The 15,846-nt window shown below is 36.3% G+C and overlaps 1 protein-coding gene across 1 annotated transcript; it reads right to left on the bottom strand.

Moving 5' to 3' along the window:
* Window positions 1-10,664: 10,664 nt before the first annotated feature.
* Window positions 10,665-15,281, bottom strand: LOC148296779 (glutamate receptor 1.3-like). The gene is made up of 8 exons (XM_088249037.1): window positions 14,911-15,281; window positions 13,522-14,751; window positions 12,873-12,875; window positions 12,343-12,434; window positions 11,863-12,148; window positions 11,467-11,596; window positions 11,168-11,411; window positions 10,665-11,018 (listed from the first exon to the last, which is right to left on the bottom strand). The coding sequence occupies exons 1-8, from the start codon at window positions 15,182-15,184 to the stop codon at window positions 10,665-10,667; spliced, it is 2,613 nt and encodes an 870-aa protein (XP_088105163.1). The 5' UTR covers window positions 15,185-15,281.
* Between the last annotated feature and the right edge of the window lie 565 nt (window positions 15,282-15,846).

The following is a 15,846-nucleotide window of genomic DNA, read 5'->3' as shown; positions in this document are numbered from 1 at the left end:
TTAAATCCATTCCCGATTCATAATAACAGAGAGTATTAAAAGATCCGACAACATTAAACCCTAAACCCGATTCATGAAAACAATAAACATTAAATCCATTAACCCATACCGTCGACAACATTAAAACATCACAAAACCCTTTACCACAGAACTGAATATCATTCAATGAATTTACAAGCATGAGATTAGGGTTTGCACTTACAGGTAGGCAGAGCTCACAGCTTATGGCCAACTTGGATTCGACGGAGTTGTAAACTTGGCCAACTTGGATTCGACGGAGAGACCAACTTTGAATTAGAGTTGAAGTGAGAGAGCGGAGCGAAATGTTTTAGGACACAGAAATTTTGGCAACTTGTATAAGAGTTAGAGCGAAATCTGAAAATTTTAGGTCGAGGTGAAATTTTTAGAAAGCGCGCTTTTTAAAAAACATCGACGGAAACAAAAACACAATCGTCGTTAAAAGTTCAACCTAAACATGACGCTTATTTTAAAAATGACGTCGTTGTAAATATCCTTACGACGCAAAACCAAACTACCGTCGTTAAACCCTAATAGACAAATATAACCTAAACCCTAAACCCTAATAAATAAAACCACAATTATATATATATATTTTTTAAAAAAATAATTTCTCCAAAGGGATTAGGGTTTTATGTCCTAAAATATCTCGTCCATAAAACCCTAAACCCTAATCCCTTTTCTAAATTTATATAAACCCTAAACCATGAAAGTATAAGTGATGTTGTGACTCATGAAAACATTTCTCTTTTTGGTTTTAATTTTAAATTTGTATAACTCAAACTTAATTTTTTAAAGCTTAAGGGGGAAGAAAATATCTCAATGACTTCATAGGAGTTGACGTTGCATTTTTTGGATTTATTTTCAATTTATTATAAATATTTCGAATTAAATAGAATAAAATATTATTAATAAAACCCACAAACCACGTCGGCGTTAATAAATTAACGACGTTTTAAATTATAATAAACGACGTAATTTTTAAACAAACGTCGTTTAAAGTTAAAACCATGGCCATTTTTACACAGAAAACGACGTACAAACCATTTTCCACGACCTAAACGTGTATATGTAATTAATACACGTCGGTATATTATAAAAAACGACGTGTTAAATAATATACCATGATGCGAGAGATTAATTTATCGACTTATTATTTTGGAGCATACTACGACGGTATCTACAACACTACTGTCGTGTTTATTTACCACGTCCAAAGTTCAAATTACCGTCGTATTTTTTCAATTTATACGTCTGCCTTCTCTGTAAACCGCCGTCTTATTTTTATAGCTTTTTAAAATTAATTAATTTTTCTTTTATTTTGGTAATATCTTTCTTAACACAAAACAAAATTTAATTCTCAATCCTCAACAACATTTTCATCTTAAAAGGCAAATCTCTTCGTGTTAAATATTGATCAATATTTACACAATATATGTACACAAATTTGGCAAATACATCGTGGTTTCTTTTCTGCCTTCACGCTCAGCTTGTTCAACTGTTTCTTCCTCTCATATGCAAGCTGGGCCCTCTCCTTCCTCTTGTTCTCAAGCTCCTGCACAGCCACAGATGAATATCTAATAATTTCAGAAAATCAAAATCAACAAAGTGTGAAAAGCTCACTCCTCGATTCCTGGTTACATTGTAGTCCCCTTTTCCACAGTGATCAACCTCAATCCTCCTGTGCAGCAGGGAAGAACCAGCCTTAGATCCTGTTGTGGGTTGTGCGTCTGCAAACCCATGCAGGTTCTAAAGCTAGTTCCACCCTTGCTACACAGGAGGATGTAGCAAACCCATGCTTGGTCTTGTGAGGAATCATTCTGCAAACCCATTTGCTTTCAGAAAGACAATTTCTTGTGAGGAATCATTCTGCAACCCTAATTGAAAACTGAGAGTTAAAAAACGCGTGAAAAAATCATATTTAAACAAATTATATAAGTACAACGTCGGTTCTAATATACATAGCGACGTCATATTTTAATAATCAACGTCAGTTTAGATAAACAAGCGCCGTCATAACTACATCGGAAATCCAAAAGTCATTTGGCGAGTATTAAAAAGAGAACGACGTCGTTTTCAGAACCCCAAAGTAACCACGTCGGTTTATTAAAATACACAGTCGTTCGGCAGTTGTGATAACTACGTCAGTTATGAATTATTTACCGTCGTTATACATTTATAATACGACGGTTTTTAAACCCTTTTACGTCGCTTGGTAAAAACTATGACGTTCTTATGTGTGTACAACGTCATTTTAAAGAAACCACGGTTTAGAAATGCGACCTTCGATAATCATCGATGGAAAACAAAAAAACCGTCGTTAACAATATAAATAAACATGACGCTTATTACATCTATACCCTAAACCCTAAACCCTAAACCCTAAACCCTAAACCATAAACCCTAAATTATATATATATATGTTTAAATAATTTTAGAAAAGGGTTTATGGTTTTACTGCCTAATATATATTAACCATAAACCCTAAACCCCAAAAATAAACCTTTATCCCCCTAAACCCTAAACCCTAAACTATTAAAGTATAAGTGATGTTGTGACTCATGAAACATTTTTCTTTTTGGTGGTAATTTTAAATTTGTATAACTCAAACTTGATTTTTTAAAGCTTAAGGGGGAAGAAAATATCGCAATGACTTCATAGGAGTTGACGTTGCATTTTTTGGATTTATTTTAAATTTATTATGAATATTTCGAATTAAATGGAATAAAATATTATTAATAAAACCCACAAACCACGTCGGCGTTAATAAATTAACGACGTTGTAACTAATAATAAACGACTACATTTTAACAACAAACGTCGTTTAAAGTTCAAACCATGGCCATTTTTACAAAGACAACGACGTACAAACCATTTTCCACGACTTAAACTCTTAACCTCTCGCCGTCTAATGTCAAGAACACAACGTCGTCTATATAACCAATAGAGTCGTTTTAATAATAATTTACGTCGCTGTTTAAACAAATATGACGTTGTTATATGTGTACAACGTCATTTTAAAGAAACCAAGGTTTAGAAATGCGCTCTTCGTAAATCATCGACGGAAAACAATAAAACCGTCGTTAAATATGACATCTAAACCCTAAACCCTAAACCCTAAACCATAAAATATAAACCATAAATTATATATATATTTTTAAATAATTATAGAAAAGGATTTATGGTTTTAGGGCCTAATATATATTAACCATAAACCCTAAACCCCAAAAATAAACCTTTATCCCCCTAAACCCTAAACCCTAAACCATTAAAGTATAAGTGATGTTGTGACTCATGAAAACATTTTTCTTTTTGGGGGTAATTTTAAATTTTTATAACTCAAACTTAATTTTTTAAAGCTTAAGGGGGAAGAAAATATCTCAATGACTTCATAGGAGTTGGCGTTGCATTTTTTGGATTTATTTTAAATTTATTATGAATATTTGAATTAAATGGAATAAAATATTATTAATAAAACCCATAAACCACGTCGGCGTTAATAAATTAACGACGTTTTGAATTATTATAAACGACTTAATTTTAAAACAAAACATCGTTTAAATTCTAAACCATGACCATTTTTGCACATAAAACGACGTACAAACCATTTTCCACGACCACAACTCTTAACTTCTCGCCGTCTAATATCAAGAAAACAACGTCGTCTATAGAACCAAGAGCGTCGTTTGAACAACCTTTTACGTTGCTTTTTTAAAAACTGTGACGTTGTTATGTGTCTACAATGTCTTTTTGAACAAACTACGGTTTTTCACAACATGAAAACCTCAACAAATTTGGTTCAGCATGATCTTGGGTTTTTCACAACATGAAAACCTCAACAAATTTACAGGGACGTTGATTTCAACAAAAACTTGCGAATTCTAACCAATTTTGTACAAAAACTTGTCTAATTCTAACAAAATTTGTACATTTTATAAAAATGTTTAAGTATGCTAAAATTCCTCTACTCCATATGAACACACACAAACTCTGCCAATTCTTTCCTAACTTTTTCAATGGCAGCTTGGGGGTATGGCGCTTGATCCTTTCCTTTGGCAAACTGCAGTCCATAAACAAAGATTAATCTCACAGACGACGCTATTATTCATTTACCGACGTAGTATATATATTCAACGACGGTATTTTTAATTTACCGTCGTTGATAATATAAAAACCCACATAAAAATAAATCTGAAAATTTTCTTCTTACCGTCTTCTCAAATTCCAGGGAAGTATCCTTTATGATGTCTCTCATAAAGCGCATGACATAATACCCGCATTCTACACTGCTTGGTTGCTTTGGAGTGCCGGGCAGAGTTTTCCAGAGAGGTGTTTTACGGCCTACTCTGCCTATGTGTGTATTATACATTTTTAGAGCAGAGTTCACAATGTTTTTCCCGTCCTCATCCACAACCCGATTTCCAGGCAGTGGATCCAGAAAATAGACGGTCTCCTTCTTTGTTCTCACAATGATCAAGACCCAATGACGGCTGCACAAAATAAATATAAAGGTTAAATAGTTTTATATGCAGAGCATCATACAAACAAAATCCTGTTTTTTGTTTGGAGACTAACCCTGGATTGTAAGGCATCAGGAAAATCTGTTCACCATCTGTTTTTTGAAGACGATTGGCTACGAGATGTGATCTTTCAGTTAATGAACCAGCGTCGGCACTAACTCCAGCAGGGTCTATAAAGCCAACCATATTCACCATATTTGCAGCTTTCAGATGATCAAACAGGCACCTAAATATATGAATTGAAACCATGAGTGTTTTTTTTTTTTTAAACATAAAGGAGAGTGTCAAATGAATATTTGATAAGGACAAACCTCATATATACTGCAACGACAGTAGCCCCAATTTCTTCCATGCCAGCAAATTGGGTAATATCTTCATGCAAGACGAAGGTGTTACGATCTATGCCAAACACCTCCTTCTCAATCATAAAGCTCATAGCCTTCTCCTGTGGCTTTAGTGTCGATTCAACATAACTACAAAGGGATTGTAAAGAAGATGGCAACTCCAGCTTTGAATAATCTGGTACTTCAGTACTCTGTTTGAACAAATAAAGCAACATAAAGTAACGTGGTAAATAAATAACAACGACAGTTTAAATAACAAAACGTCGTCTTAAAATGAGTTACACGACGGTAAAAACATACCGTCGTAATGAATACTTTATTACGTCGTTTAAATAAAACCGACGTCTAATTCAAATGCAAAATTCATAATTAATGAATTGACCTTTTCAATTTTCTTTTCTCCAACACTGGATTGCTGTTTTAATAAATAAAGAGATATATATATAAGAAAGATTGTACAACAATTTAAACATTCAACTAAATAAAAAATGGCGTGGAAATTTAAAACAAACGACGGTTGAAAGAAAATATAGACGTCTGAAAATTGAAAAAGAAATGAAAAAGGCAAAGTTAAGAGAATTTACCTTTTCATCTTTCTTTTCTTCAATCTTTTCACGATCCCCAGATTTCTGTTATAAGAAATAAAGAAATATATATAAGACATAGTACAAAAAGGGCAAAAAAAAAAAGAGTAAAAAAATTAAATTAAACCGTCGTGGTAATAATAACAAACGACGGTATTTAAGAATTACAGATGTGTATATTTAATCAAACGACGGTAAATAATAAATGTCGTGGTATTTCATATACTACGACGGTATCTAAGCTTGTACAACAATTTAAACATTCAATTAAATAATTGCAGACGTGTAACATTCATTAAACGTCGTGGTAATTCCTTTATTGAAAAAAAAAATTGAAAAAAGCAAAGTTATGAGAATTTACCGGTTCAACTATCTCAAGTATCTTTCCTTCTACTCTCTTTTCAACTTCCCCTGATTTCTGTTTTAAGAAATAAAGAAATATATAAATGACATTGTAGAAAAATTAAAACAAATAAATAAACCGTCGTGGTAAACATTAACAGAAGACGGTATGAAATAATTACAGACGTCTGAATAACATCAAACGACGGTTTAATAAAAAGTGTCGTGGTATAACTTTAACACGGCGGTAAATATAAACAGAGAAACAGAGAATTCAAAGTTCAAAGACGTTACCATTTCCTCCTGCTTTTCCCCATTCTTGGCAGTATCCTCCTCAAATTGTAGGGCTCTAACATCAAGTGCCCCAGAGCAGCTTGCTTTGTTCGACATTGGATTTTTGGGACTTTGCCCTTGGATTTGGGACAATGTATTCAGTTTCAGCACGCTTGGATCAAAATTGGGGATGATTTTTGAAAGCTGACTCAGCAAATTTTCCCTCTCAGCTTCTACCAATTGCTTGGTCCTAGCCTCCATCTTTAAACTCTCTTCCCTTGATCTAGCCTCCATTTTCAAAGTCTCTTCTTGAAGGACAAGTCTTACACTTTCCTTCAATTGATCAGCAAACCTAACCTTCTGTTGTCTAGGTAAATTGAAGTATTGCTTAGGGGAAACCCCAGCCCCTACCCCTCTAACTCTTCCCGGATGCTCGGGACCCAAAGCCAATGTCAAAACATCATTGGATCCTGACAGAGAAAGAGTGCCTTCAGAGACTTGCTTTTGCAAATCATCCTAACAAAAAGACATAATAAAAAGTCAGAATAAGGAAACAAACGACGGTTATTTATAAAAAAATAGACGTAATATAATATTTCACACGACTCAATAACATAACAATCGACGTAATATAATATTTAAGACGACGCTAACTAAATACCGACGTTATTAATATATTAACACGACGTCAATAATAATCCACCGACGTCTTATGATATAATTACAAAAAACAGAGCATGGATTCCAGATTCAGACCTTTAACGACGCCTTTTAAAATATTTCGACGTAGTAAAACTTTTCACACGACGGAAAAATATAACAGCAGACGTAATAAAATTTTTAAAACAAAGTGAGTAGGCTTACAATTAATTTTGCTTTCTCTGCAGTCTTTGGATCCGGGATGTTACCATGTTTGTCTTCTCTTGCTTTTTTCCATAAGGTAGATCGATCAATATCTACCCCAGGCATGATTTCCTTCAAGACCTCCTTAAAACCAACATATCCTTTTCGAGACAATCGATGATTGTACTCGAGTTTCTCCCTCCTCTGTGATTGTTCTTCATGCACAGCCTCAAATTCTTTAGATAACCTTGAAGCTACAAAGGCATCCCATTGAGCTTTCTCTATGAATTTGTATGTTTCAGGGGGCTGCCTTAATCTATCCTGCTCCTTGATGAATGGAAGGATATGAAACCTCGTTAGTGTAGACTTGAAATCTTTCCATTTCTTGGCGGCAGAAGATAGCACCATTTGCTTGCCCCCTTTACCAACCACAAAAGCCATGTCAACGGCTTCCCAAATTTGCTCTTTTATATCCTTGGATATTTGAACCTATTTCTTGTCCACAAGTGGGACTCTGGAGCGTGCCAACACACCAATGTAGGACTGCATCTCATTATGTGCACGGCCATAAGGTTTCCCTTCTTCATTGTACTCAACAACAGGCTTGATTTTCTGAATTTTTCTCTGCACAACACGGGGCATTGTGCTCATACCCCGACCTGACTTTGCCTCCTCAGAAATAGTTGCCGTGCTGGCTGGTTCTGTCTCAGAAGATGAAACAAACTTCATCTTCTTCGAGGCCTGGGTTTGAGGATTTACAACTCTAAGCTCCTTCTTCGAGGATTCATTTTTTTTCAAGCCAGACTCCTTACTTTGGGATTGAGAAACCATGGTTACAGACAAATTAAACCTGCAAGTGAAAATATATCAGTGAAATTAAGAAAAACCACGACGATTATTTATAAACTACGACGTATTATAATATTTCAAACGACGTAAGAACAAAACAAACGACGTAATAATAAATTTACACGACGGTAATTAATCACCGACGTGATAAAATATTACAACGACGTCAATAATAAACAACCGACGTCTTACGATATAATAAAAAACAGAGTATTAAATATTACAACGACGTTAATAATAAAAATTCGCCGTGGTATTGAAAATAAAACGACGTAAATATTAATATACCGTCGTCTATACCACAAAAACAAATTAGGAACAACGTAAAATATTTTCAGCAGAAAAATAATTAAAAAGATTTTCGAAACAAAAACCATTGTTCAGAGAAATCAAACATGCGATGAATATATCCTTAAAAATCAAAAACAAAAAAAGGATATCATTTTAAAAAACAACGACGAACACTTTCAAACGACGCTAGGGTGACTGACGAACCGTCGTGGTCTATAAATCTAACCACGTAAATAACAAGCCACCGTCGTCTTATTTAGTTGAAGTAAAAGAACCAGAGTAGTGTTCAAACTTGGAAACTTTTCGTCTTTGTCTGCAAATTTTATCAAACTTGGAAAGAAAAAATGTAAAAAGATTTAAAAAAACGAAAATGATATGCGCATGCAAAACAGGAACAAAAATCCTTCCAGAAATGCTTACCCTTTGCTTGCGATGAAAGCTTTCTTCTGGAGTTTGGTGTTTCAGTTCATAGATGAAGACGAAGAGGAGATAAGCTTGAAAGTTTGAAACAGTTCTTGGAGAATGAAAAATGAGAAAAGCTTGAAAGTTTTTCTCGGGTTTGGAACCAGTGCAAGTATGGGTCAGGAAGGCGAAAAGTTTAAAATAATAAAAAACCGTTTCATAACAACGACGCTATTAATAGTATGCGCCCTAGTATGATACATTATACGGCGCTATTGTTAACACTGCCCTATAATATTACTTTAAACGACGGTATGTTTTAATGAAACGACGTTTTGAAATCGAATTACACGACGCATGTTTCTTCAAAAAAGATGAATCGTCATTTTCCAATTTACCCAACGACCTTATATTCAATAATAACGACGTGAAAAATTAATACCACGTCATTTTAATTACTCATACCGACGTGTAAGTTTTTTAATTACACAATAAATTAATTTTCCCAAAAATTACAACGTCGTTTTTATATAGCGTCGTTGTTAAATAATTTATACGACCTTATTTTAAATTTAAACGACGTGTATGTTATATATAAACGTCGATATTTTAAAAAACCGACGTGGTATATAAGATTTGTTTATAAATAATGGGTTTTCTGTCTTTCTGTCGTCTTCATTTTTCAATTAGGGTTTCAACTTTTTCTCAATTCTCTGGAGGCACATCACCTCTCTGTCTCATCTCGCTTTCATTTTTCAGTTTGGATGTTGATGTGTGTGCGCGTTTGTGTATCTGAAAGTCACAAACACGCACACATCATCTAAAAAATTGTCTTTCTGCACAGAAGGAGAACAAGGTCTGCATCAGCCCTCTTTCTCAGCTCCTCCATGATGGGGTTCTCTGGGTTGATCTCCATGGTCTTCTTGCTCGACATGTACCCAGCCGCTCTGTTATCCCTCAAGGCCTGAGCCTTCATGATTCTTTCCATGTTGGCAGTCCAGCACGGTCAGACGGTCAGACACCACAACCTTCTCCACTCTGTCACCCAAAACATCCTTCACAACCTTGCAGAGTCCCTCAAACTTCTCCTTCAACTCTTCCTTCTTCTTTGCCTCGTCTTCACTCTCATCAAGCTTGAGACCTTCCTTGGCGGCTGAGACAAGCTTCTTGCCCTCAAACTCCTTGTGAGAGTAATTGGCACATCATCCACTTCTAAAACATTGCCTTTGTTCATTCTGGTTCGATTATGATGAGGAACAGAGTTCATTCTGGTAATGATAGACGAATAATGGCATAAAATTTGTACGTCGTTAATTTAACAAACCGTCGTGGTTAGTACAATTATGCGACAGTAGAGTTATGGATACCATCGTAGTATATTATAATTAAAAAGTCAATAAATTTATATTTACAGTCGTGGTAACTTAATTTAAATCGGCGATTTTTTTTGTAATTAACCGTCGTAGATTCCTTTGAAATTTTTGCGTCGCTAACTAAGAAAATTGTTTTTTGATCTACCGTCGTTGTTTACTGGTCGTCTTTTGCCCTTTTTGTAGTAGTGACGGCTGGCCACGAAATGCGCTCCATTCCCATGGGTGGGGATCGAACCCCCAACCTCATGGTTAAGGAATGAGGTGAGCTACCACCACACCACATCTCATGGTTCCTTATTGCTTTTGATTATTATGCCAATATATAGGTTTTGCTTTCGGAGAAAAAGAGATTAAAGAATAAACAGCATGTCACTCCTATACGTAACAAAAGAGAAGCGAGTGCTTAAAGTGACTTTTGCTAAGTATTCAGGAAAATAGAAGAAAGAGGAAATCTGTAATTAAGAAAGAGAGAGAGAGAGAGCTTTGAGTAGAATGGTGGGAATCAAATCTGTTTTTCTCATTACCACAATACACGTACAGTAGAGCCTTTATACTTAGGCTTTGCTTAATGGTTAAGCATCTGAGCTAACAACCTCTAACAATCTCACGTGTTTAACATAACTAATTACAGACACGTGGCACACTAATTCTAATCATCAGCTAAACAACTTGGTCTGTTTTTGTACAATATATCTAATAAAACACAACCTTAGCATTGCAAAATCACGATTTCACACCGCTCCCCGTACAACCTCAGCGACTACAATGGGGTGCAATATCTAGTTCTCCATACCTTAATACTTAGCTTCATGCACTATCTGTATACTAGTTTTCTTCGTTTTCATTGGAAACTTTGTGAGAGAAAAACTTCCTTACACGCTGCAGCTTTTCTCGAACCCGATATCTAAATCTGAATTTCTTCACGGCATACCATTTTTCTTCAAGTGGGAATATTATGAATATGAAAAGAGCAAAAGCTGAAGAAACCCCAGTAACGAGAAATAAACCACGGAAAGTATGGAAGTTTAGAGTATTGGGATCACTCGTTGTGTTGTCAAACATGGGAATTGTTCTCTTATGAAACCAGACCTTCTCCATCTCTATAAGCTTTCCCTCTTCTCTCATTAGTTGAATTTGCATTGACATATCATGGACCAATTTCGAACCTTTACGGAAAACCTGCTTATACAAAAAAAATATGAATAACGAACTACAGAAACTATAAATGTTAAGATGTTATATGGCCAAAATATCATGCTTAATCTTGCTAGTTTTATAGCGGAAATACAACATATGATTAATGCATAACTTTAAGGGAGGTTACTCACAAAGCCAAAACCATTGGTGCTAGATTCGGGTTTAATCATGGAGTAGCCAGAAGGATAGTGTGCAAGGAAGATCTTAATGTATGGAACCTCATCAACGATAGCAGAGACACCACCATGCTTACTTCCACTTGACAAAGCGAGAGCATATTCTTCAACCGAATTATAGGGTTTAAGACCTTTGAAATTCAAGTTCTTTACCACTCCCTGGGTGAATGAACCTGCTTGGTAACCTATATAGTTCCCTCTTGAGTGTAATCGTATTTGGTTAACTGTCATAATTGATGTCAGAGTTCCCTCTTGAGTGTAATCGTATTTGGTTAACTGTCATAATTGATGTCAGAGTTGCTGTGTAACTGGAAGTCAATATAAGCACATCAAACACCCATATGATCACTACAAACTTTGCTAAATTGTTTAACAACTTCTCCCCTGCAACAAAATCAAGACAGATCGTCAACTACAGCATCTATATTCACAATTTGAGTTCGTTCTTTCATCTGAATGGATATAATGGATATAAGGGGAATCATTTTGAATTAAGAGAATTCAGTCAGAAAAATATAATTCATAATGCTACTCTTTCTCATATCTGTGTTGATTAATCAGAAAACACAAGGGTTGTTTCATAGAGACTGAAAACTAATTAGCAGTAAACTTGAATAATTGAAAGAAGTAGTGAGATATTGTGCACTTACTATGAGCAAACACAAGGGTTGAGAAGGCAAACCATAATATGCTTCCGATTTGCTGCAAAGGTGTGCCTTGGAATTCTGGGTTGACAGGACGCTCAATTACCCACACAACGAAACCCGCACTTGTGATCCAAAGATCTGCCGAATGAGGTTTCAAGAAAAACCACATGTCTTCATTTTCATTTGATACTAGCATCCCCACACCTAAGTCAGTATATGGTATTGTAAAACCAACATACTGAGATCTCTCCGATGTGATCGTGGTATCCCCAACAACAGCATCGAATGTCTAGTTAATATACATTCCCCAATATGCAAAAGTGTGGCAGGGAAAACGAAAAATTAAAAATTAGAAAGATTAAATCATTACAATGTAATATAATGAGATGCAAATATATTTTTGCATACAATAACAGATGTAATTATCCAATATAATATTTATATTCCACCTGATATAAATTTTTAATTTCAAATTAAGCATACCTGGTTAAAAACTTGGTAAACAAGATCATTGTAACTTGGATTAATGCCAGCCTCAATTGGAACAAAGTCATAATTTACTTCATACGGCAATGCTCTAATTGTTGTGCGAAAATGGACAAACACTTTCACACACTCCCCTAATGATCTTGTTGTTGATGGACTTTGTGACACACACACAATGATGGATGAATCACACACACACACTTGAGACAACAACCAAGCACAAAGTGACACAAGAATTTATAGAGGTTCAGCAATTGCCTACATCCTCTTGGTGATCCCCTTGAGAAATTCACTTCATGAAAGAATAAGTTATAACTTTGGTTTTACACAGAAAACCCCCTTAGAACTCTATTCTCTCCCCAAGCTCTCTTTTCTCTCACACCCCTTGCTCAACACTTTGATGCACTTGTGAAACACTCTCACAACCCTTGGTGTTTCCCCCCTTGGTGTCTAGACTCTTGTGACCCCAACTCAGCTCCTAACTTGAACTGATTGCTCTCCCTCACGTTCTCCCTTGGTGAGTTAACCTCCTTTGAACACAATAGCACCCAGCTACTTGGCCACCTTGAGATTAACCACACATAGTTTCTGCTTCAGCCACTTCCTCTTATTCAACTTGTTTTTCTCCCTTGTGTTATCTTACTTCATCCCATTACCTACACAAGCCAATGGACAAGAGATAGGATATCTGATTGTCCACCACGTTCTTTCCTTTTAGTCACCACTTAGACTAAGGGTCAGATCAAGTAGGTAATACAATCCCACTCAGCCACCTCCATTAAACCAGAAAATGGAGAGGAGATTATTCAAAATAAGATAACCAATTGGCTATGAGTGCTCTCCCAATTATCCAGCAGGTAGTCAACCCTCTTTTACCTCAGAAGTGACCCACAAAGCCTCTGAAATCTTGTGGAAAGCGATAGCCATCGAAAACACAGTTGAAGACACGCAAGGAAACGTCAGCACAGCACAGGGGCGACCGGTCGCTGATACCAAGCGACCGGTCGCTACGACCATTTGGATACATAGCGACCGGTCGCTGATACCTTGCGACCGGTCGCTCGCTGCGATTTTTTCAGACTTCGACTCTGTCCAAAAACGACCGGTCGCCCAAACCTTGCGACCGGTCGCTGCCTCCTTCACTTGCAACCTTAATGTGAGCCAAATTTCCAACACTAATTGCAGCCTCGAATACGTCTATGCAGAAGCCTGTGAAATATGTTCGATTGGTTTGATTATCATGGTTCATAAGCACAAGTTCGTTGAATCCTATTCTCACTGGAACGCCAACTCTTAGTTTTATTTCAGAACTAGTACTCAATTGCATCTTTGAACCTTTTGGGATGGTTGATGATCCTCCAGGCCATATGATTGTTTCGAGATCGTTGGTGGAAAGTAAATTTCTTCTGTTATTAAGTGGGTAGGAATCTCTTGTGTGTTTTTCTTCACATGGCCAAAATCCAACCCTTCTTTCCCCTTTTCCTATGACATTCACAATCTCAAATGCACTTGAAACTAGCTTCCCATTTGGATATTGAATTTCTTCACCGCTTAAACCCTTAAACCTTGTTTGCAATATCTGTTGAAGAAGCAGAAGTCCATGTTTGGAGGATGTAATATTGTTTAAATTCACTAGGTTCAATCCTGTAGAAGTCCAGGTCCTCTCAACTGCTTCAGCTAGAGCCCAAGTTGCATCATATGCCCAAATTCCATCTGGGGTTACCGTACTTACTTCTATGTTAGGATCCTGCATGTAAAATATCCTCCTCAATCCTGAAGTAAGATTGTGGAGGCGGGTTGATGCTGGAGTATAAGACTTCAAACCGAGCACTCCTTGCGTTGACTCAATTACAGATGGGTTCATGGAAGAATGCAAGAAATTCATGCTAGTTGATGTCATGATCCAAGCATACCCTTCACTCAGTAGGCCTAACTTTTTTGCATTCAAGAAAAGGCGAGGAACAAGAAAATGTGATACATGCACCACAAATACCGTTGTCTTCAACTTCGTGAGGTTGCGGAGCTCTTCAATGATCTGTTCATCTGCTGAGGAGGCAGCAATGCAAATTTTATATACAATAGTCACATTTGCTTCTTCAAAGGAGTTGATAAAAATTGGAATGATGTCTCTCCCATAATCTGTGTTCTCATATAGAAGGATGACATCCCTCCATTTGAACATTTCAATAAGGCCACTGATTGCCTTAACTTGAGAAGTTTCATCTTGTGTGATCTCAACAAAGAAGGGATATTCGCCAGGAGCACCGAAAGGACTAGTACGAAGTCCAGAAAGTGACAATACAGGGACTTTAGCTTCTTCTCCTAACTCTGCCAATAGGTTTGCTTCCATTCTTGTTTGTGCACCAATTATTGCTTCCACTTTGATCTTATCCAAAAGATTTAGAGCTGCATTTGGTTGAAGATCGCAACTAGAGTTTAAGATAAAATTATATAATGATAGTTTCTTTTTTTCTTTTTTATTATATTCATTATAAATTTATAACAAAGTCTAGAAAGAAAATTAATTTTATAGTACAAAAACTAAAATATTAATATGTGGGTTACCAGCTGATAGAGCATGTAGAGGTCTTCCTTTGGAATCTCTGGTGTGCAGAATTACTCTTGTGCTGTAGTTATTATGCAGATGGTAGAAATCAGACAGGGCTGTTGAAATGCAGCTGAGAATAATCTTTCCTTCCATTGACCCCATATCAAGAATCACACCAACATGAACCTCTTCCACAACAGTATTGGGACTGCAGAGACCTAGAAGGCTAAACAAGGTCACAAAGGACAGGCAGAGGATGGTTTGCTTCTTCCCTTGAAACTCCATATACATGACTAACTTAGTTTCTGCTTCTCTTTAATTAGTGGGAGGGGCTGTGAACTGCAAGATATAAGAAATTCCAGTGATTAGGAAATTCAAGAAAGTAATGTGAACAGATTGACCAAGACTTTATGAATTGGTGTTTTTCTCCAGTTCGGGAGGGAGGACGAGGTGGACTTTGCCTCAGTTTCTCTTCTCTTCTATCTATCTAAAGCTTCCCCATATGGTTTTGCTTCTATTCATTCCCAGACCACACCTTCAGGTACACTTCACGAAGCTCCCCTGCTGCTTTCATTCCACACAAGGCCCCTAAAAATGGTCCAATCTAAAGTCTTTTTTATCAAGTCTCAAGTTGGCGCTGCTTTGAGAATGACTCTGCCATTTGGTTCACATTTGATTTGAGGTCTGGACGACCATTTCTCGACCATAGGGGATGCATGGCTATATCTTAATATTTCACGGCATTGGCGCCCTGGTGGTCCCAAGAAAGACAATTAGGAAAGTGGGTCTGAAGCACGTCAATTTTTACTGCAAAATGGGCTTTGGGCTTGGGCCACATGCGCACAAATTTCTTAAACCAAAAAGTTCATAATTTTCAAGTTTTGTAAATTCTTATAAAAGATATGAAAATTTAGGTATTAGACATAACTATCCTTACTAATTAGAATTTGAGA

The sequence above is a fragment of the Prunus avium genome, chromosome 2 (assembly GCF_965620075.1).
Source record: "Prunus avium chromosome 2, drPruAviu1.hap1.1, whole genome shotgun sequence".
Taxonomy (NCBI): Eukaryota; Viridiplantae; Streptophyta; class Magnoliopsida; order Rosales; family Rosaceae; genus Prunus; species Prunus avium.
This window is presented reverse-complemented; position numbering and strand designations above follow the sequence as displayed.